The sequence below is a fragment of the Sapajus apella genome, unplaced genomic scaffold (genome assembly GCF_009761245.1).
Source record: "Sapajus apella isolate SASKATOON/1434 unplaced genomic scaffold, GSC_monkey_1.0 scaffold4, whole genome shotgun sequence".
Classification (NCBI taxonomy): Eukaryota; Metazoa; Chordata; class Mammalia; order Primates; family Cebidae; genus Sapajus; species Sapajus apella.
The window spans coordinates 9,598,071-9,622,767 of NW_022436944.1; the positions used below are offsets into that span (position 1 = coordinate 9,598,071).

Genomic DNA, 24,697 nt, shown 5'->3' on the forward strand with positions numbered 1-24,697 from the left:
CAGGCTTCCTCCCCACTTCCCCTCATCCTTTTTTTTAATGGAAGTGTAATAAGGGCACTAAAAAAGGGGTTACTAATGTTTGCATAATTTGGAAAAGTAGAAGACATAAAATCTATAGTAATTTTAGCTCTGCATCATTAAACATGAAATATTGATTATTGCTCTTTGCAACAGAATTCATGAAGCTAGCTAGGCTGCTGTGTCCACATAAAGCGATTCTGATGCTTTGCCCTCAGACCTCAGTGACTGTAAATGATGCTCCTTGGTGACAACTGGGAGGCTGGCATTCTGATCCACAGCCTTAAGAGATACATTTCCCAGATTAGACCAGGAATGACCCAGCTGCACAGCCCAACTTCAGAAAATTAAATTGGAGGGAGTCCAAACCTCTGTTGAAATAACTGTGTGAATTACAATGCTTCCACAGGCCTTGTTATAATGTAAATGTGCTTTACAATTTACTGCCATTTCCCTTCTACCCCTGCTGTGAATATGGGCATTAATAGTCATCTCATATATTTAAATGCAAAAAGGCATCAAAAATAAAAATGCAAGATTCATGTATTCTCCCTTTGGAAAGCAAGGACTAAATTCCTTGTTTTTCTTTTGCCATTTTTCTTTTTTTTTTTCAAAAGGAGCATACATTTTGTTTATGTATTATGCATTAATGTTTTCTATGGCTAGCAAACCTGTAAATTTCACACAGGGAATTTACCTTGCAGCTAAACATGAATTTCTTTGGAAGGAAAAAAATGGCAAATAGGACATCAACAGCTCATTTAAAGGATCCATTTAGGTAAGTTATGGGCACATGAGACATACATGAGTAGTGGACTTAAAAAGAGATTTGCCTGTTTCTAACACTTTAAGGATATTTTGAATGTCCAACGAGATTCAGAGGGTTAGATTTTATAGCAGTAATCACTGAGTGAGATAGACCTGGGCCTTATACACTTGTTGATGGTCGACTTATTTTTAATTTTTAATATCAGCTGCCTCATACATTGTAAACTTAGAAACTTACAAACATAAGATATGCCCAGGAAAATTGTTGGACAGCTCATTCTTTATTCTTACTCGACCAACCAGGCTATGTTCATAAACATTAGGACATAAAAGCTTTTGCCTGCCTAATGCGAAAATGTCAAACACCTGATCTAAATGGAACCATAGCAAGTACAAACCTAATTTTGACTGGTTAAGCCATTGTCCCTGGTAACCCTGGATCTGAGATAATTTGAGTCCCTGAGATCCCTCAAGAGTAGATGGGTACTTCTGGAAGGGTCCACTTAAAGTCAGATCATTCAAGTAAGCTCTTTGCCCTCGTCTGAAAAAGCACCAGCAAAATGCAATCCACTCACACTGGATCCAGGATTGTCAGAGTGGATGAGCCAGCTCAATGCTATTTTGAAAAACACCCTTCAGGTTTAAATATTCCCCTGTCCTTTCCATAAGTAGTACATGGTCTCAAAAGTTTTGCTCGTTTTAGATCATGACATTCAAAAACTATCATTATAGAATGAAGAACCAGTTCATTACAAAATGCCTAACCACTTCCATTAATCGAGGATACAAGAAATTGAAACACTACTAGTAACATTTTTTAAGTGGTCTTTTTGCTCAGTGTTAATTCAGCTCAATAGCGGGACAATATAAAAATTCAACTGAGATCAAAATATAGGTACAGGCGTAGGGTGGAGCTATTTTTACATTTCATATATTTCTGCATTCTGAGAAAAAAAATCCTAGAGACCATGCTTCAAGCTGAGAACAAAAGTACAAATAAGCACAGAAGCCAACAAATAAACACCTCTCAGAATGCAGACAGAATAGCAAATGTGGATATGTGAATCCATACACCAGCTTCGGGTTTCCTGCACCAAAGGACATAAACAAAGTGCAGGCAATCAGAACAACATGTAACTCCCAAACTGTTTATACCTGATTCTGGAATGCATTTTGTTGTAGTGTAGCAAACACCATCCAGATTAGATTTTTTTTTCCTTAGCCAGGTTAGAAAATGAGTTTGCATTTCTTATGTATTTACTAAGTGATGTTGTGAGAAAGCAATCCAAATTCATGCTGGGAAGAGCTCCTAAAATGCCCTGCAGCCCCTCATACCCACCTATCTCCCCTTTCGATCCCCTCCACTACCACCCTTCTTCAGGGCCTTGATACTTCTCCCTGGGACTATTTCCTTGCGCTGCCGAATTGCTTTTAAGTACATATTCAATAACTCAAAACATCATTATTTTTGTGGAAACAGGGTTGTTCAGGCTGGTCTCAATCTCCTGCCCTCAAGCAATCATTTTGCCTTGGCCTCCCAAAGTTCTGGGATTATTGGCATGAACCACCATGCCTGGCCCATCTCCAGTAATTTAACTCTTCTGCTTATAAACTCTACTGCTAACTTAAACAAAAGCAATCTTCAGGATTAAAAACATTCCTAACTACCTACCCAAAGGATTGCTTCTCCTATACCTTCTGAAATTCTTCAAAATTTGTTTGAAATGTGATTTTATATATTTTAGTATTTCCTTTTGCAACTAACTTTGTCATTTCTTTGAACTATTTTTATTACTACTAACGTTTATTGAATTTTACTAGGCTCCAGGCATGTTGCATGAATTAGCTGTTACAAATTATCACTGAAGCCTTATAAAAATAGCAACACATGCAATTATTATTCCCATTTCTTGGATAAGAAAATATACTTAGGAGATTACATAACTCGTCCAAGGTCTTATAGCAGAAATGGGATGCCAATATAATAAGCAGTCTGATCCCAGAGTATAAACTGTATCATCTGCACTCTTTTTCCATGAATGACTTGGGACTTACACCAGTGTGAGTAGTAGCAGTATCTTATCCATGGTACTTGTAAAGAAGTTGTCATGTTTTGTAAAGTGCTCGGATTTATCATTTAAATTAGATGTGTCACCTGATTACTATCTGACCTTAGAAAGCTGACTCCTTTCCTCTAGATCTGTTTCATCATGTGTAAGATGATGATGGCAATGCCTACTACACAGTAATATGTGGGGATTAACTAAAATAACACATTTAAAAGTGTTTTGTGCACTCTAAAGTGCTGGTCATCCATAGGGAGATTCTGTAAGTGTCACACTGAGGATAGCAATTATGTCTTACTTGTCTTGTCATTCCTGTGGTACCCAGCTCTGCTCCATTCCTGTGTAATCTTGGGCCATGTGACTCCTTTGAGCCTCAGTTTTATCATCTGTAAAATGGGGACACTAACTGTACCAAATTTCAAAGCTTGATGATTAAAAATTCAGTCTTGCACCATGCAAATAGCAGGTGCTCAATGACATCAGTTATTTTCACTGTCATATACATTTTTATTATTACGTATCTCCAGCCTCTTCAAAACATAGACATTAACCTAAGTATCTTCTCCTGGTTCACACTCAACCCATTTCCCGTTAGTAACCCAGCTTTGCCAATTTTATTTCTTAATGGCCTCTGGAACACAATCTATTTCTACTGTCCTTATTTGAGGACTTACTGCCTGCCAGAAGGAGAAACCTGAAATGCCAGCCTCATCAAGACAGTCAACTCCTTGGAACCTTTCTTGATCCCCCTGGTCTAGCTGATAGAGCCTAAGCCCCTGGGCCTGACAGGGCTTCCTACAAAGTTCTGTGTGATGTGCCCTCTCTTTCCATCCCCAACCTACCTAATTCTCTTGGAACATCAACATGTCATCAAAACCCAGAATAGGATCATGAACTCAAAAACTTGGGATGAGTCAGTCCAGATGGGGGTTTAAATAAATTGATAAGAGAATCTTTTAAAGACAAAAGAAAAGGGCAGTAATACATTGCAGTGTATATATTACCATTAAATAGCACACATTACCTCAATTATTTGGAGAGCAGTCTCCAGGAGAGCTCTACATACTGGAACAAATCTCTATACTTGGATATTAAGTCCTCTGTGTCCCAGAAGATCCGTCACACAGCTCCCAGACAAACCCCACCTACTCTACCTTAAAGTTTTCATTTAAAGCCCTCTTTAGGAACAATTCTTAAACAAGCTTTTATTATTTCCTAGCTTGTAGCAAATAAAAGAATTCATAAGAATGTGATTATCAGAAAACACAAATGAGATAAGGTGATCACAGACTAGATGTGGGGGGAAGAAACAAGAAACTAAAAACCAGATCCTAAAGTATATTTTCACTGAAGACATGAATAAAGGTTTCTACTGTTTGGAATGTTGCCTCCTCTTGAAACCTCTGGAAGTGTCCTCATTTGATGTAAGCTTCACTTCCTGAACTCATACAGCTGGATGTGGCTATGCTGGGTATAGCCCTCATTTTGCCCATATAAGTTGTCTCATCATCCTTGCTATAGCCTAAATGTTGTGAGCAGAATCTTTTTTTCCCATTAAGTCTGAATATCTTTCAAACTAACAAACCCTACTTTGGCCAACTGGGCTGTGCCAGCTACAAACTCGGGACATGTGGAGCTTGTGATCAGGGGTACATCTTCCCAGGATATCAAGTCTACTCCATGAACAGCAAAAGCATGATTTCAAAATGTAGTACAAAGTTTCAATTAATTTTAAAGCTGAAACAGGAAGCCTCAAATAACATTTAGGTTTGAATACGGCTATTTTTCCTACACACCCCCAACAACAATATACACAGTACTATTTTCTGCCTTTGAGATTTCTGGGTGGAGAATTTGACAAACACTACCCTAGATAAGACAGAAAGTGAATATAAATTCATGAGTGTCATGTACTTTAAAAATTAGGATGGCTAAAAGGTATGTAATAGTATGAGTTCTATCAACAATGGATAAAATTTTATGTTCATCACCATGCTATTCACAATAGCAATGACATGGAATTAACCTAGCTGCCCATCAATGATGGAATGGATAAAGAAAATATGGTGTATACACTTTATGGAATACTACACAGCCATAAAAAAGAATGAAATTATGTCCTTTGCAGCAACATGGATGGACCTGGAGGACATAATCCTAAGACAATTAATGCAGAAACAGAAAACCAAACACTGTATGTTCTCACTTGTAAGTGGGAGCTAAACATTAAGCACACCTGGACATAAATGGGTACAACAGACACTACAGATTATAAGAGGGTGGAGGGAAGAGGGAGAGGGACATGGGATGAAAAACTACCTATTGGGTACTATGCTTACTACCTGGGTCCAATTTATCCATGTAACAATCCTACACATGCACCCCCTGTATCTAAAATGAAAGCTGAATTTTTAAAAAATGGACAAAACTGTGCTTGAGGTGGCAAGCAACTTTAACCTGGAAAAAGAAAAAGAAGAAAAGGAGGAGGAGGGTGGAGAGGCAGGAGAGGGAGAGGGAGAGAGCAGGGGAGGGGACATTTAGGGGTTGAGTAGAAGCCACAACACTGAAAGCATGAAATTAAAAACAGAAGTTGAGAAAGAACATGAAAAAAGAAAGAAAACTTTTAGTCATTTAATCATTGTTCCATTCACCGTTTAACAACAATGTAATCAAATGTTAGACACTGTGCTACGACGGGGCTATAGTGGCAGAAGGGGGAGGTAATAGGAAGACACAGCCCCTGTCTTCCTACAGCCTGAAAGGCCCAGTATAACCAGAAAAAAGGAAAAGAGTTGTTGAAGACTGTTTCTATGCAAAAACTGACGTAAACATTTTGACCTTCTGGACAGAATGAGATCAAATAAGCCCGACTGTTGTATACATGACAATGGAGCTCGAAATATAGTATTTTAGAAAGCGGCAAGAAAAGGCTAAGAGTGGACCCATGTGCTCATGGCAGGGAAGTTGACCCTTATTGGTCAACCGGAATGGCAAGCCTGTGTGCAGAATGTGGAAAGAGTGATGGAAATGCCACCGAAGTTAAAATGTAAAATGCCAGGGTGTGAATTAGGGCCTTATTTAATAAAAAAGGCGTTTACTGTCAGAGACAAAGACAAGGCAGGCAGATAGATGAGAACAAAAGACAGTGTGGCCAAATCTGCTTTGTCGTGTGATGACCCATAATACCCTTGTGGATTAGAGGGTCAACTTACCCCCTGCATATTATAATCTATTAACAACAATTGACTACCACATCACATCTAGTGACATCAAAGATAGTATAAAAGATTCGGTATTTCTTCTGTAGCTTCATCCATTCTAAACCACATATTCATTTTCTTAAATAGAGATACCCACACCGAAGGGAAAATATTAGGTTTATGTAAACAGATCATCACTTTTTAAAGCCAACAAGAAATTACCAATAAGATGACTTTATTCTGCTCATATGTGAAATTCCCCATTAGTAAACAATTACATTTCATAATCTTAGTAATTGTCCCAAATTGCTTCATAACATGTAGGTGAGCAACACTGATAAGGAGAGGTATTTTATTCTGAACTGAGATATGTCAGAATTGGTATTTTTTCTTCAGACAGTTACCGCAGAATGTTCAGAAAGAATGCCTAAATCCCAAAGAGGAAATTAAATCTCAGCTGAGCTTTCTGCTATTAAAACTACTATTACATCTTTTAGACATGTAATCTCTATGTGCTCAAGATATTGACACAACTGTTATCTAAAAACCAAGTGGAAATAAACAGGGGAAAAATGCTTGGTTTTCTCAAAGTAGAGGATGAGGAAGGAAAGAAGAGATGAAATAAGAAATTATTGGAACAGAACATGGAACGGAGTCCCTACTATTCAAAATTGTCTAGAATCGTGGTACTAATCCCACAGTGCACAGCTCACTAAGGCTCTCATCCCCAGCCTCATGACTATTCTTCTCACTTCCACCTATTTAAATTGTCTTGCTGACTGTTCTTTGCCCCTCTCTCTTCAATACGAAATTGTCATGCTTAATATCTATCAAGTCTTTAAATTGAAGACTGCATTCTGTATTCTCTGCAGCAACCATGTTCTCACCTGTATTGGAAAGGCTCTTCCGAAAATGCATTCCTTCTTTAATAAAATATTTACAACCTAGTCTTTAAAGGTTTTCCTTTGCTATGCAGAACACTGGAATAATCCTCTTTGAGGAATGTTCCAGCCAGAATTAGTGAGAAATCTGATGCATGCAATAGGTTCCATCTAGCTAATATTTTTTGAGAATCCTAGAATGGTGTAGATAGACCTGGCCATTTTCTGCCATCAGCAGCTTTGAAGTTCTGAGGTGTGGAGCCAGCCATTGAAACCACAATGTCAAGTAACTTGAATAAAGCCAAATGCATTTTTGGATATCCCTTTAAGGGAAAGAATCTTGATATTTCACCACACCAGCCCTCACACAAAATAATAAGATTGTTACTCTAGGTAAGCAGGTCTCAAAAATATCAATATAAGTAGTTATAAGCTTTAATAGACCTTGGAATCCAATTATCTACAGTTTCATGGTGGCTAAATAATTTATGATAATTGCAAATTCATTAGATTATAATTCGCCACAGCCAAACCTATGAATGTCCTGATATCTTTAAAAACACGCATTCTCAAGGTGAAACATGGCATTTTCTTTGTTCATTGCTACCAAAATTATCTAATTATAACAATTTAGAAAGCCTCCCATTACTTAAACCTGGATCATGTGGAGGTTTTCCTTGTTAATGCAAAAACATAAACCTAAGAGCACTGCACTATCTCATTAAGCCTCCTGATTTCAGCAGCTGTCTGGTATTAGCTGAAAGCGATCTACTGTGTGTGCTTCAATGGCCTCCCGTTCACCTCTGCTCCACAAACAAAAGCGACTTTAGAGAATGTACACATACATGCACATGGACACAACACACACACACAACATACAACACTTACATAAAACACGTATAGATTGGTGAATCATAAGGTAAACTCCTATGACCATCACCCAAGTCAAAAAACAGAACTTTGACAAACATGTCACAAGCCCCTTCATATGCCCTATCCCGATTTCACTTCTCTCCCTTTCTCCAGAACTAATCAGGATCACAATTTACAAAGCAACCACTTTCTTACATTTCTCTCTACTTTTCTCACCCAATTGGGCATCCTGAAATGCTATTGTTTAGTCTTACCCATATCTAAAATTTTTTATTTAAAAATATAGATTCACTGAAGTTCCACAAACGTTCAGGATGGCCCCACACACTTTTCACTCCTCCTCCCCTAATATTAGCATCTTACATAACTCTAGTTGTAATGTAATTAGAAAGATATATTTGGTCTCTGCCGCTGGTTCCTGACATAGCACTCCTAAAACTCTCACTTCCTGAGTGATGGGGTGATAAAAGCATCTTTCTTTATAATATTTGGTCTTGGTTCCTGGCTCCATACATAAGAACTTCTAAGACCCTTGGAATCTTCAGAGCAAAGAGTGCCTTTCTGCATGCTAATGAGATGACCAGCAGTTGGGCCCCTACATAGCTTCATGAAGAGGGCTGGTTGCCAGAGGAACCAACCATGTGAGGAGAGGATTAAAACTTTCAGCCCCACCCTGGACCTCTGGAGATGGGAAAGGGACGATATTGAGTTTAGTCACCAGTGATCAATAACTTAATCCATCATGCCTAGATAATGGAACCTCCATAAAAACCCTAAAGAATGGAGTCTGAAGGGCTGGTGAACAACTTGGAGCTGCTTAGACGGTGGCATGCTTGGATAGGACATGATTAACTCCACATCCTTTCCTATATACCTTACCCTATGCATCTCTTCTATTTGGTTATTTCTAAATTGTATTCTTTATAGTAAACAAATAATAGTACATGAAGTGTTTCCCTGAATTCTGTGAGCTGTTACAGCAAATATCAAACATGAGAAGGAATTGTGGGAATCCCCAGTTTGTAGCTGGTCAGGCAGAAATGTAGGTGGCAACCTGGGACTTATGAATGGCATCTGAAGTGGGGTTAGTATTGTGGGATTGAGCCCTTTAATTTGTGGTATATATTGCTAACTCTAGGTAAATAGCACTAGAATTGAATTGGCTACACCCAGTTGGTGAACTGAATGAACCCACTTGGTGTCCACAGAGAATTGGAGAATTTCTTGGTGGTGGAAAAAATACCATATTTGGTGTCAGAAGTGCTTGACACCAAAGAAAAACAACTGGAGTTTTTCTTTAATAGTATACCATGAAATTGACATTGATGCGATTCACAAAGTATATTTGAATTTTATTAATTACATATTCACTCGTGTGTGTGTGTGTGTGTGTGTGTGTGTGTTTATAATGCTATGAAATTTACACCACATACACAGCTTTGGCTAACTACTACTGCAATCAAGATACATAACTGTTCCATTACCACAAGGCTTCTCTGCTCCCCCATTACAGAGATAACCACCCTTCCTTTCCCAAATCTGTAGCTCTGGAAAATATTGCTCTTTTTTCTATCTTTATGGTTTCATTATTTTAAGAATATCCAAGTGAATTTATACATCAGGCAACCTTTTGAGGATTGCTTTTTTTCACATAACATAATTTTCATTTTTTCATTCACTTTGTGTGTATGACTACTACTGTTTTATTGTTGAGTTGTATTCCATGGTATGGATGTGTCACAGTTCGCTTCATCAGTCAACCATTGAAAAACATGTAGGTTGTTTCCAATTTTTGGCTATTATAATAAAGCTGCTATCAATAGATACAGCATTATTATAAATCTATCATAAATCTATCAGGTACATATTTTTGTTTGAACACAACTTTCTATTTTTCTGAGATAAATGCCAAATTTTATGGGTTATAGTTTTAATTTTAGAAAAACTTTGTTAAACTCTTTACCAGAGTGACTTTACTATTTTATTTTCCCACCAGTAATACATGGGTGATCCTGTTTCTCTGAATCCTTGCCAGTGTTTTATGTTTCCCATTTAATAAAGAATTTGTCATACATTTAAATTTTTAAAATGTACAGATTCTCCCCTTCTCTCTTTCTTTTCCTTATAATTTGCTGAAGAACTCAAGCGGTTGACCTGTAGAGTTTCCCAGTCTGGATTTTACTGAGTGTATGCTCATGATGAAGTTCAATAAGAAACTAGATTCAGAAGCCTGATCGGATTCTAGTTTGATCCTTTGTGGAGGTGTTGGGTAGTAGTGCGTACTTCCATCAGGAAGCTCATAGAGGTCTACTGGTCTTATATCTCTGCTGATAGCAGCTTTTGGAGCTCAATACCTAAATCCATTAATTTATGCTGTATTGAAAAATGGTTCTATGCTAAGTCCATGATTATATTTATTACATGAAACAAATTTATAAAGAAACTTTTATCTACTCTTTGCTCACTCAGTTTGCTTTACCAACTTTCAGGATGAAGTAGTTCTTTGTTATCCTGCAAAGGTAACCAGTTATCTTTTTAACATCACTAGTAATCCATGAATGTAAACAAATCTGACAGTTTTTTCTTATTAAATAACGGTTATTTCTAATTACTTTTATTTCTCCTATTACTATAACTCAAATTGTTCTACTTTGGGGCAGTGGGAACCTCTTCAAATTGTCTCCTGAGTCCTTTTGACACAACCCTTTTAGCCTCAGCTAAATTTGCAGCTATTTGCTCTGACAAAATGGTTCAGGCTTACATACTTCCTGCCACACACCCAGAGCCAACCATTTCTTTAAGCCTTGTGCTTTTTTAAGTGGGAAATATTATTTTATTATAATCTGGGCTATATAAATGATTATTACAGGTTCCATAGCTCTTATCTGAGATGCTTGGGACCAGAAATGTTTTTGATTTGATTTTTTTTGGATTTTAGAATATTTGCAGATACATAATGAGATATCTTGGGGATAGGACCCAAATCTAAACACTAAACTCACTTGTGTTTCATATACACACCTACATACATAGCCTGAGGTAATTTTATACAATATTTTAAATTACTTTGTGCACTCATCACATGAAGCATAGAATTTTCCACTTGTGGTATCATGTTGGTGCTCAGGAAGTTTCAAATTCTGAAGCATTTTGAATTTTTAGATGGCAGATACTCAACATGTATTACTGCACTGGTCATTATTTCTAGGACTTTTTGGTAGACAGAGCTGGGTATATATGGTTAAATGCCTCATAGGTTCATTCTGATATTTCGAATTCAGTTTCAGGACAGCAGGGTTTGAACTAAACCTTTTTTTACAGTATGTCTGTATCTCCATCTTCCAAAGCAGAGTCTTAGTTCTCAAGGATATATGAGGTGATCAAATCAGAATAACATACTCATTCTGCAATTATATCAAACACATAAGAACTTACACATGTAACGTTACTAATACTACCACTGACTATGAGAATAAAAAGTCAGATTTTTACATGTTACTCTCCTTTTTATCCCCCATTTCTTCAAATAGTTTTATTATATCTACATCATTGCATATGGCCACTACATATCATATTCTTACTTTTTGACACTTATTTCATCTGAACTTCTTAGTGAGTATATATTGAACGCTTGCCATCACTTCCTAGGTTTACATCTCTCTCGTCATTTTGGTTGTCTGAAGTTTAGTCTCTAGCAAATTCCTCAACAACCCTTAGAAGCAAAATCCCTTAAGTTTTTAGACGTTTGTAACAGTTTATGCTTTCTATACTTGGAAGTTTTGTTTTCAAGTATATAAAATCTTGGCAAACATGTTCTTTCCTTGAGTACTATAAATGTGTTACTCTATTTTCTTCTGGCATAATAAAAAATTTGATGAAAATCTCAATTTCCCCCCTAAGTCACATGCTCTTTTTGCACAGATATCTAGTGGTTATTTTTCTTTACAGTTGAATAACTTTACCAAAATATGTCTTGGTATTTATTATTCTGGGTTGGTACTCTCACGTACATAGGGAGATGTCCCTGTTTATGGATAATTTTTATTATATAAATTTAAGGTATATAATATGAAGTTTTGATTTACATATTCATAGTGAAATGATTACTATAGGTAAGCAATTTAATATATGCATTGCCTTTCTAGTTACCGTTTGCTTTTACTTATTTTTGTGTTAAGAGCACCTAAAACCTACTCTCAGCAAATTTTAAAAATACAGTACAATATTATTAACTACAGTCGTACTATACATTAGATCTTTAGACCTATTTATTCTACATAACTACAAGTTTGTAACCTTTGATCTTCATCCGCAATTTCCTCCCTGTCCCCAACTTTGGTAAGCAGCATTCTACTCTCTGTTTCTATAAATTTAACAATTTTTTTTTTGTTACACTTAGAAGTGAGATTATATAGTATTTTTCTTTCTGTGTCTGGTATATTTCACTTAGCATTATGTGCTCCAGGTTAATCCATGTTGTCACAAATGACAATGTCTGCATCTTTTTAAAGGCTGAATAATATTTCGTGTGTGTGTGTGTATAACACACACAATTTCTTTGTCCATTCATCCATTGACAGACACTTGTTTCTGTATCTTGGCTACTGTGAATAATGCTGTGATGAACATGGAGTGCAAATGTCTTTGAGGTACTGATTTCATTTACTCTTGGTACCTACCCAGAAGAGGGATTGCTGGATCATATAGGAGTCTATTTCAATCATTTTTTATTTCAGGAAAGTTTCTTATGTTATAATTTTAGTATTTGGCTCCCTTGCTTTGACTCTTCTATATTGATTGAACACATTGGATGTTCCTTGCATGTGTTTCAATATTAGTCAGATTCTTTCAAATCTCTTTTCTTTAAAGAGTTTTTTAAGCCTTTTATTTCTTTTAAAGTATATATTCATTCTTGTGCGTCTTCCAGTTTAGTGTCCAATTCTAATACAATCAGTCTTTCCTTTCTTCCTTTCTTTCTTTCTTTCTCATCTTTCCTGGTTCTCTCACTTCCCTGGCAGAGGCTGACTCTAGGTTAAGCCCACCAGATTGGAAAAGAGTAGATGGAGTTGAAACTGCTTTTTAAAACTGCACCGGTATAGCTTAACTGGTTGAGACAGCAGGGCCTTGTTTTTTTAACTTAGAAGATTTTGGATCGAGAGAGAAAAATGTAGAAAACTGACAGGTGATCCATATTCACATCTCCAAGATGTCTCTGAGATGTTGAGTAGAACATTACATGCTTTTAAAGCACTAGTGTTTGCCTCTACTTAAAATCGTAGTAATTTATAATGACTTTATTCTCTGCAGGAAAATACTCAAGGGCAATTACCTTCAGGCCCTTCTCTTCAGAATTCTAGGACTGCAGCAGAGACCATTTTAAAAACAAGTTTTCAGAAAAGCCTTAGCCCTTTAAGGTCTTATATGAAGCATCTATGGTGTTAACAAATGAGGCCTGGAACTTACGTAGCATCTACTTCAAGTCAGGTACCTTCTATTGATTATATTATTAAATTCTCCCCCACTATTTTAATCATCACCATTTTAATTGAGAAGAAATGTAAACTCCAAGAAGTTAAGTACTTGCCTAGGGTCACATAGAATAGTAGACATTTGAATTCTGGCCTTTTCTAACTCCATGGTCATAAACCACGTTGCTTTCCATTTGAAATTGGAAGAAAAGGTAAAACAAAGAAATGAATCAGGTGTTGTTTTTCTGTCTTCCTAAATTACCTGATCTCCGCTGCCTTATTCTATTTTTCAAATGCTGTCAACCTGGCTTTCATTCTCTCCACAGCACATAAATTCCCTTGTATCATTAGATGTCTTCTCTGAGCTCAAACTCGGAAATAACCCAGCATGTAAATGACAATGGCATGGGAGCAGCATGGGTCTGTAATGGAAGCTTTAGTCCAGAGGACAGAAAACTTTGGGCAAATCACCTGAACTGTAACTTTGTTTCCTTGTTTCTAAGAAAGAAATAACAAGCCCATAGTTAGTGACTAGGCTGTGCAGCTCCCAGATGTTAGTTTCTAAAGCCACAAGGTTAATGTTTGTTCACGTTCCTGTTCATCGGGGATCTTCCATTAGGAGGCAGTGTTTTTGTTGTGCTGATGCTGGAACCCAGGACCACAGAGCAGCCAGCCACCTTCTGGAGTGTCTCCAGTCCCCATGACAGGAGAAAGAAGAAATTCTCCTCGTTTGCTAGAGCCGCCATAACAAAATACGACAGGCAGGGGGCTGAAACAATAGAAATGTATTTTCTTACAGTTCTGGAGGGCGGAAGTCCAAGATAGAGCACAGGCACAGGATTGGTTTCTTCTGAGGCCTCTCTTGTTGACTTGCAAATGACGGCTCTGTAGCTGACCTTTGCTCAGTGCCCACACTTCCCTGGTGCTTCCCCCTCTTCTCATTAGGACACCACTCTTAATGAATTAGAGCCCCACTATATCACCTCATTTAGCTTTAATTGTCTATTTAAAGGCCCAATCTTCAAATACAGTCACATTCTAAGGTACTGGAGACTAGGGCTTCAACATATGAATTGGGGGTGGCAGGGACACAGTTCAGTCCGTAACAGAGGCCATGGAGAGCTTTGACTGCATCCCCATAACCCTTTTCCCATTTTTAACCCACTGCAGAAGATGCCTTTTAAAATCGACGAAGTGAGAGTAAAAACGGATTATCAAAGACTCTTAAGGGAGCACACATCATAGAAATCTGAGATATAGAAAGAATGGAAGCACGCCACTTGCAGACTTGCCCCTCATCCATTAGGGTGTTTTTCATGCCTCAACAGAGAAACATTTCAAAAACATACAGGGCAAAGGGAAACCTGTCAAACTCCTCCAGAGATACCACTGAGTGCAGAGGAAAGCATCCCACTTAAATTGGCTTTCTCCTTCATTCACCCAGGGCCTTGTCCAGTGGGACTGACATGGAGAGAGCATTGCAGGCTTGGATGTGAAGTGGAAGTTATGCAGTCTTTCCAGCTGGGACCACAAGTCATTTCCCAACTATAGAATATGGGTCCACTAACATGTATCTCTGATGAGACTAGCCCCTCCATGTTGTTAAGACAGGTCTGCAAGTCAATACAGTCAGAAGTAAACCAAAATCTCTAGCAAAGGAGAGATCTTTAATATTTTTACTAGAAAACATTGTCATCCATGTGTTGTGCCTCAGTACACAGAAAAGAAGGATGTGAAGACACCAAGAGAGCAACACTTTCCATAGCTGGATATATTTTTTTAATGAATTTTTTCTAATTTAAAATTTTTGCTTCTTTTGTGATGTAATTTGTCCTGTTTTTATAATAGTTGGTGATTTATCACTGACATGTAAGATAAATGTATACGACTGTGGATTTAATTGTGAAGTGTTCTTTCACGTTTAAGTTTCAGTCATCTTTTTTACCTCTTGTCAGTATACAGAATGCTAAAAGAATAAAACAAGACAAAATATTAAAAACATAGTGATCCTTTAGAAAGATCTAGAATTGGCTCTCTTTTTTTGAAGCTTGCTAATTTCTAACTACAGAATTTACCTTCCCTTCTCTGCTGAGCATCAAATCATCTTGTTTCTCCTGAGTGTCAAGAGGCCATGTCTTCTGCTGACCACAGGCCAGTACACAGAGTGGACGTTAATGAATCCCCATATAGAGAAGGCGGCCAGTAATGTTTATGTGTCATAGAATTGAAATGTGGCATTTTCTAGCCTCTGGCTGAAGACTTCCCTCCATCCTTCCTGTGACATAATTCTTACAAAGAACAGTTTTGTTTTAAATTATAATTTAAAAAAAAAAATTCTGAGTCTATCATTTTCTCCAGTACCTCCAAACAGACAGAACCTATGGAGGAGTCCTTTGGTCAGACATGCTTCTCCTCGAAATTTTTGATGTAAGGTTTTAATCAACAGAGTAATGGTCTCTAAAGATGTCTCCTAGAACTGTGAATTTGGTACCTTACATGGCAAAAAGATCTTTGCAGATATAAGTCAAGGATTTTGAAATTGGGAGATTATTTTGGATTATCCAGAGGGGATTAATGTAATCACAAGAGTTCTTCTAAGAGAAAGGCAGAGGGATCAGAATAAGGGAGAGAGATTTGAAGATCCTATGCTGCTGGCTTTGAAGATGGAAGAAAGGATCGTTAACCAAGAAATGCTGGGAAAAACAAGTCAACAAAAAAAAAGATTCTCTCCTACAGCCTCCAGAAGGAACAAAGCCCTGCATACACTTTAATGTTTACTCATCGAAACTTGTTTCAGACTTCTGGCTCTCAGGACTGTGAGATAATAAATCTGTGTTGGGGCCAGGCACAGTGGCTCATGCCTGTAATCCTAGTACTTTGGGAGGCTGAGGCGAGCAGATCATGAGGTCAAGGGTTCGAGACCAGCCTGTTCAACATGGTGAAACCCTGTCTCTACTAAAAATACAAACATTAGCCAGGCATGGTGGCACGCACTTGTAATCCCAGCTATTTAGGAGGCTGAGGCAGGAGAATCACTTGAACCCAGGAGGTAGAGGTTGCAGTGAGCTGAGATCACTCCAGCCTGGGCAACAGAGCAAGACTGCCTCAAAAACAATAAATAAATAAAACAAACAAAAATTTTTAAAAAACTGTGCTGGCTTAACCCACTAAGTTTGTCATAATTTGTTACAGCAGCAGTATAAAACTAATATGAAGATTCACTCCAAACAGCCCCCAAATGGAATTTGAAATAGAAAATTATTCCTGCTTGATATTCATTCTCGCTGATAATATAAACACTTCTTCAACTTAAAAACTCTCAAACCTTCCCCAGTCCCAGTCACCTACAGAATTTCAAATGGTCCAATTAAATCACAGGCATATTCTGACATTACTTCTTATCCTCTCTTCTTATACACCGCATGTTCTCACTCATAGGCGGGTGTTGAACAATGAGAACACATGGACACAGGGAGGGGAGCACTACACACTGGGGTCAGTTGGGGGGAAATAGGGGAGGGAGGGTGGGGGGTGGGAAGCTGGGGAGAGATAGCAAGGGGAGAGATGCCAGATGTAGGTGATGGGGAGGAAGGCAGCAAATCACACTGCCACGTGTGTTCCTATGCAACAATTTTGCATGTTCTTCACATGTACCCCAAAATGTAAAATGCAATAAAATAAATAAATGGGGAAAAAAAAAAAAAACTGGTTCAAAAAACTTATGACACAGTATTGTAGTGTTTTTACCATTCTTACCTGATCGCTAAACCCATCCCAAACATGTCATTGACTGACTTATGATCTTGCATCTCTCTGTATGTCTGAACTTCTGATGATATGTTATCTCTTTTTCTCTTACACACACACACACACACACACACACACACACACCACACAATTTCTGTTTTGGGAAACTGTATCCCACTGTCCCTAAATGTAAGCATAATCCCTGGTACACCCTAAGTGGGACTCACACACCATACCCCCAGGTATGCATCTGTATAAGAGGGACTCTGTATTCCCTCTTATATAGTTGTTTATTCAACAATACGTTTTTTTCTCCCCCACCCCCACCCCCCCGAGACAGAGTCTCGCACTGTCGCCCAGGCTGGCGTGCAGTGGTGCAATTTTGACTCACTGCAACCTCCACCTCCCAGGTTCAAATGATTCTCCTGCCTCAGCCTCCCAAGTAGCTAGGATTACAGGCATCTGCCACCACGCCCAGCTAAGTTTTTGTATTTTTAATAGAGACAAGATTTCACTATGTTGGCCAGGCTAGTCTTAAACTCCTGACCCCATGATCCAACTGCCTTGGCCTCCCAAAGTGCTGGGATTACAGGCATAAGCCACTGCACCCAGCCTGTTCAACAATATTTATTAAGAACTCATGGACTCTGGGACCATAATCTCTGGGTTCAAATTCTAGCAACTCCCCTTGCTAGCTGTGTGACCATGAATATTCAATTTAATACACTTTTTAAAAACTTGATTTTATCACATTTAAAATGGGAATAATAGCAGTAACGACCACATAGGATTGTTTATGAGACTTGTATGAATAGATAATATTCAGACTTAGGACAGTGACTACCATGTACATAAGTGTTAGCTATTATTATTATTGCATTACTATCATGTGCCAACCACTAAAGCTGTAATAGTGAAGAGAATGCATCCACTATCCTCAAGGAACTTTCTTTCTAGTGGGAGATTCAAGTAAGAAAAGAGGCCAGTGTGATTCAGGGCAAATATCTAGAAGGAAGAAGCGGCTCTGGGAGCACATAGGTGGCTGCAAAACCCAGTGGGGGTGGAGAGGGAGGACTGTCAGGTAAGGCTACTTAAGGAGGCAGTGAAGACCCAGGAAGTGAAAAGAGTCTGTTAGGTAAATGGAGCAACTGGGGAGAAGGGATTTTAATGTGGAGTAGACATAAAAGAGAAAAGGACAAGAAAGCTTTGGCAGTGGAAACAACATAGAAGAATGTTCCCTGAAGGAAAGACAGGATGTATACAGGAAGGAGAGTACCTGGGGTATGAAGTAACATCACCTTGATTTATTAGAACCCTGCAGGTTGAATTTTGTCCTGAGTATAATACACACATTCAAGATCATTATTCCCAAATAATAGAGATTGAGTGGGAATCAACATTCTTCATTCCTGTATGGCAGAAATTATATATCTTACAAACTCTCATGCCACTATGGTTAAGTGTAGCCAAGCATGCGATAATACTCAACAAACACAAAAGATATAATTCCATTTTTTAAAAGAAAAATATCTTGAAGGACTGCCTTGAAATCTGGATGACAACTCAGCCATCCAATAAGCAAAGGACAATTTAATATTATTTATAAGTGCTATAGAGCAAAGTTTCTACAGAAATTTTCAACACTGATTGGACATTAGAATTACTTATAGAGCTTTTGAAAATTACCTGTTCTCAGACCTCACCCCAAACCAATAAAATCTTAACACATATGGATTAGACTCATTCACCAGCGTGTTTTAAAACTTCCTGGGTGGTGATAATGTGCAACCTGTGCAGCCAGGGATAAAAATGACTGACTTAGCATGATCCGTAAGATTTTTGAAATATTTCAAACTTTTCTATTAAATGATCTATTTCAATTCAGAGTACTCAAATTTGTTGGACTGAAAAAAAGGAGAGATAATTGAGGTATTAAATTGGTAAAATGGGAGCTACTATTTCAATGATTTAATTGATTTTGCAGTTGGGATTTTCTCTTTGCCTTCATATACAGTCATAAGGCAAGTTACTGACTTCTATTGTTTTAAATCACTTTATTTTGTTTTTAAAGATAACTTCAGTGGTTGTTTTGATAACACCCCTCTGAGACATTTTATTGTATGCCAACTGAACACACCATTAATGGAAAATGGACTGTGTGTTTCTACAAACTCATTTATTTTGAAAAAAAAAATGCATGCATGTCAGTCAGTCAAAAAACAAGTCACAGGCTGCAGAAAAATGTCCTGCTGAACAGAAAATTAGGCAATGGGCAGGAAACAAAGGGCACCATAATGGAAATCTTTCAAGCTTGAATTAAGTTACCGACTAATGAGGATCCTGCAGGGAACAGTGATAAGGGGGCTGGATGTTTATTAAATAACTATTCTTGCAAATTATCTGACTGATGGTGTTGCTGGCAATGCCCCGAAGATCCCCTTGATAAGGCAGGATCTAAGGGGCAGCAGCCATTAAGCAATTTATATGCAGAAGCGTCTGAAAAGAAAGTAACTAAGAATTTTCTTTATGTATATTCCAGGAGGAGAAATAGCATTATTTATCAAAAGAAAGGTACTTCAGCAAATATGCCTTAAAAAAAAATACACCTGGATGTCAGACAATTTAAAAAGAAGGATCTCTCATTTGCTATTCACCTACAACTATGTGACCCATTGTTGACAGGTTGACACTAGACAATCGGTGGCAAGCCCATCAGATGCATGGAGTCAGCAGGAGGGAAGAGTGGGGGAGCAGAAGAGCCTCAATTCTTTCTTTCTCTCTCTCTCTCTCTCCACACACACACACACACACACACACACACACACACACACACACGCTTTTTCTCAAAACATCCCCCTCTTCAAGAGAGGGAGAAAATCTTACAGTTTGAGAGACATTCACGTATTAATTTGTTCCATATGCACTTAGTGAGACACTTCCTAATATAACCTAAGTGTTCTAGGCCCTGTTTGTACAATGGTGACTTGAACACAGGTCCTCTTCCTGAAAGAAACTTGGTCTTGTAGGGGAAACAAACATGAAACAAATAATTACAATGTCATGTAGGAGAAAATAGTGCTTCACTAAAAAACAATGCATTGTTAACATCCAGTACATCCTTCTAAACTATGAGTCTAGCTGTTCATCACCTTTGAGCTATTTTTCACGTCTGCAAACTGTAGATAACTGGTAGCAATACAAAATCATTCTTGCCAACAGATACACAAATACTGTCCTGTCTGGTGGAAGTTCAATTGATTTCTCTCTCCCACTATGGAAGAAGTTCATTTTACCTCCATTTGCAGACTCATCTCAACATTCCTGATTTATAAATTTGTCTGGTTTTCTACTTCTTTGACACAGTTGTAACATCTTTGCTGGTTTTCTCATTGTATGTTGGTTTTTAGATCTGTATGAGTTATGATTTTAATTTTAATAGGTGCAGGACATAAGAATAAATAAAAGGTTCCTCTTCAAAGCTTTCCTCTTAGTTCATTAGTCGCCTAACACCAACAAAAAGAAAAAGAAAACTGTTTACTGGTCTCTACAATAAAAGGATGGAGGTTGATGGTGACAGCAAACTTTGCTCCTCCTGTCTCGTCATATACTGAGGGTAAAAGTCAGGTTTAGTGGTTGAGGAGTAAATTTCTCTTTTCACAGCCTTCTGCCGCAAAAGTTGGCTTAATATTTTCTCTTCAAGTATTTTCCCTTTCAAAGACAGAGACCTGAAGAGATGAACTGCCAGCATGCACTCATTCATCCATTTAATACATATTTATTGAGCACCTACTATTATGAAGAACTCAGCTAGACTGTGGGATGTAGAAATCTGTGAGACCCAATATTTAGTGGAAGGAGTTTAATGAGTGGGAAAATAAAAATAAAATAAAATAATTAAAGTGTAGGGGATGCTATACACAGGACCTTATATGAGGAGGCCCCAAGACAGCCTGGAAGCGGGGCCAGAAAATGTTCCCAAGAGGAAGTGATTTCTTGGCCAAGTCTTAAACAATTGGTAACATTTATGTAGTACTTATCAGGATCCAGGTTTCATCCTAAGTACCAAACATTTAATTTATTTCATCTTCATAACCACTGCCCAGGGTAAGCAATACCATGATCCCATTTTACAAATGACAAGACTGAGGTACACAGGTTGACTGGCCTAGGATCATGTGGCTAGAAGGTGATAGTGGTGGGACTCAAATACAAGTACTCTACTTTCAAAGTTCATGCTTAAAGCCACCACACTACACTGCCTTTTTTTTTAAATTTTACTTTAGGTTCTGGGGTACATGTGTAGGTCATGTAGGGTTGTTGCATAGGTGCAGATATAACCAGGTGGTTTGCTGCTTCCATTCCCCCTTCATCTATATCTGGTATTGCTCCCCATGTTATTCCTCCCCACCCTCTCCAACCCCCACTGTCCCTCCCCTGGCCCCCCACCAACAGCCCCCAGTGTGTGATGCTCCTCTCCCTGAGTCCACATGTTCTTATTGTTCAACACCTGCCTATAAGTGAGAACATGCAGTATATGGTTTTCTGTTCTTGTGTCAGTTTGTTGAGAATGATGGTTTCCAGATTCATCCAAGTCCCTATAAATCGTTCTATTATAAAGACACATGCACACATGTGTTCATTGTGGCACTGTGTACAGTAGCAAAGTCCTGGAGCCAACCCAAATGCCCATCAATGATAGACTGGACAAAGAAAATGTGGCACTTATATACCATGGAATACTATGCAGCCATAAAAATGATGAGTTCGAGTCCTTTGTACACTGCATTTTAAAAGATAGCTCAGAATTTATCCACCAAATGCAGGGGGACGAGTGTTTCTATCCTAAAAGGGCCCACACGAAGACAAAGAAACACAGAAGAACTCAGCACAGTTATGGTGGGTTCCATTCATAGCTACCCTGTGGAAAACTATTCTCCCATGGCTTGCATCATTTGGTCTTATCTAGTATCTAAGTCACACTGGGTTTTTATTTTAAATTCAGATTATAGATTTATTGTCTCAACAGTTGGATCCTTTTCTACTGAACTATCTTCTCTTCAAGTATTTTCCCTTTCAAAGACAGAGACCTGAAGAGATGAACTGCCAGCATGCACTCATTCATCCATTTAATACATATTTATTGAGCACCTACTATTATGAAGAACTCAGCTAGACTGTGGGATGTAGAAATCTGTGAGACCCAATATTTAGTGGAAGGAGTTTAATGAGTAGGAAAATAAAAATAAAATAAAATAATTAAAGTGTAAGGCATGCTATGCACAGAGCCATATGTAAGGATGCCTCAAGACAGCCTGGAAGCGGGGCCAGAAAGCATTCCCAAGAGGGAGTGATTTCTTGGCCTAGAAGCTGCTCTCACCCACTGTCCACCACATAAATTTCTCTGCGTCCTTCACTACTTGGCATGGACTCACTTTCCATTCTCCCTGATTTGACTTTAGCTCCGATAATTTTCAAGTTTCACCCTCAAACTTCTCTTCTGTCTACATTGTATTCGTCACTCTGGCATTCCTTTCAAAACTGTCAAGCAAATAAATAGAAACTTGATGATCCACAGCAGCGCTTTACTTCTACAATACTCATCTGCAAGTCCAACCAATGAAAAGAGTTGCAGCTTATTCCCATTGAAACAGACTTATGATCTTCCTTCACTAATCACTGGCTATTTAATATTTATAACTCGCAATTGAAAGTAAAGTTGTCAATTGCCATTCTTACCACTAGGTGATCATTAATATTCATGTATGTAGAACTAAAAACAATATTTCCGATTCTAAACTTGGTTCTGTGCGGGCACAACTTGTCCCTCATCTACAGAGAGACCAATGTGAGGGACACCTTTGAGAGGGAAAAGAAGTTTTATTAATTATAACACTGGGCAACCACGTAAACTGGAGCTTTCCTCAGCAAACCAGAGTATACAGTCACCCTGATAATCCACATAACCTTCTTGTTTGCTGCGAAAGTTTTGTTAAAATGCTATTTAAGTTGGCTAGGGCAATTTTAAGCAACAGATTTAAATTTAAAGGAGTGAACACCGTTATCTACTTCCTGGCCTTCCCCATCCACAATGGTGTACTTCACATGCTTGACACCCAGAGAGGATCATTTTTTAATGCCTCCCCCAATACAATAAAGTCATTTTCAGAAATAGCCATTGATAAGCAGTAATAATCATATTGATTTGCTGTTTAGTTTTCAATTGATTTAAATTCGTTTCATTTTTAAAGATATTCAAATTCAGTAAAATATTTTACATATGAAATAAAATTTGCACTTACCTAACAAAAATAGTACTTCTTGAAATGCGCACTCTATTTCATAGTTTTAAAATTTGATCGATCACAAATAAAAATTCATAGAGCGGTTGCATAGAGTGACACAATCAAAGTAACTCAAGTTGTTTCCTTGTCTTTAGAATCCATGTGCGATCATTGCTTCTTATTACTCTATTATTTACACACAGGGATATGAGTACCACAGGAGTCAGAGACATAAACATCATCTAAAGTGACCTCAAACCATTTCTTACCATTATACACTTAATCTCAAAACAAGCACATGTGGCTGATTCTGTACATGTCAGAGGCCAACTCTATAGCTCAAATTAACTTCTATGTGGAATGCACGGCTTATGAAAGGCTAAATGACAAAAATGTGTTAATTGGAGGTTTACATACATAGTATTAAAACTCAGCAGTATTGCAGCAATTGTTTAAAACATACAAATGAAAGATTTGTGGGGAGGATCATTTTATCACTGACGCTGTTTCAAATTGGTAGCCCTTGGTGATAAAAAATAAAAAGCAGAGTGGTTTTTAGTTGATTTTATTGTTTTCTTACTTTCCCTAAAGACAAGGCACCCTTTTTTTTTTCTTGTCTGCACTGGGAAGATCATTCCAATTGGCCACTCTTGGTTGGGCTCTGCTTCCTTCAGGTCATGGCAGCCCTTCCAGGCCACCGAACTGCCCCATCCTCTGGGTCCATGGCCTCACTTTATCTTAGCTGTATCAGTATATTTTGGTGTACCCTGTGTCTGTCCTCGCAATTAGCTTCTATAATAACATAATATTTAAAAAATGTACTGAGGCCCTGTGCTAGCAACTAAATTACAACATAAACTACTCAAGAGTGGAGGCAGACCGAACCCTTCTCAACCTCAGAGTGATGTCAGCAGGGTTGCATACCAGCAAATGCTCTATAGGAGGATCTTTGCCTCTTCTGATGGCTCTGTTCCCTGACCCCCTCACAGGACTTGCAGTAGGGTTGGCTCTTCTTTGAGCTCAAACCTCTCATGGGTGGGAGGGGGAGCATGCAGGTGAGTGGGTGCAGCAGCCAGGGTAAGTGCCGTTAGGTGTTGGCAGGAACAAACCTCCATACCAGACCACAGCAGTGTCTAGCAGTTGCCCATGACCTCTGGAGCCCCAGAGGACATGTGTTACAAGCAACACCCTTTTAGCAGTTGCTGTTTGCAAATGGCCAAGTGCCAACCAGCTCAGTGTAGAGACAGGATGACATACACCCTGCCCTTTTGGTACTCGGGTTCTTCTCCAGCATCTAGGAAGAATAAGCTCACATGGACTTGAAGGGTGGTGAATGCAGAGACTTTATTAAGTGGTGGAAGTGACTGTCAGCAGAAGGGGAGCTCAAAGGGGGAT

General features: G+C 38.3%; 1 protein-coding gene across 3 annotated transcripts in view; it reads right to left on the minus strand.

The window, feature by feature from the left end:
• LOC116539304 (schwannomin-interacting protein 1) overlaps positions 1 to 24,697 on the minus strand; it is a 785,902-nt gene that overhangs the window by 629,992 nt on the left and 131,213 nt on the right. Inside the window, exons 1-2 of one of the 3 annotated variants that reach the window (XM_032262110.1) lie at positions 7,495 to 7,501; positions 1,861 to 1,863 (exon numbers count right to left, since the gene is read on the minus strand). The exons of the other annotated variants lie outside the window; for them this stretch is intronic. Coding sequence (XP_032118001.1) covers positions 1,861 to 1,863; positions 7,495 to 7,500 — 9 coding nt within the window. The 5' untranslated portion in view covers position 7,501. Of the gene's footprint in view, positions 1 to 1,860; positions 1,864 to 7,494; positions 7,502 to 24,697 lie in introns of those variants that run through there. 3 annotated transcript variants of the gene reach the window in all.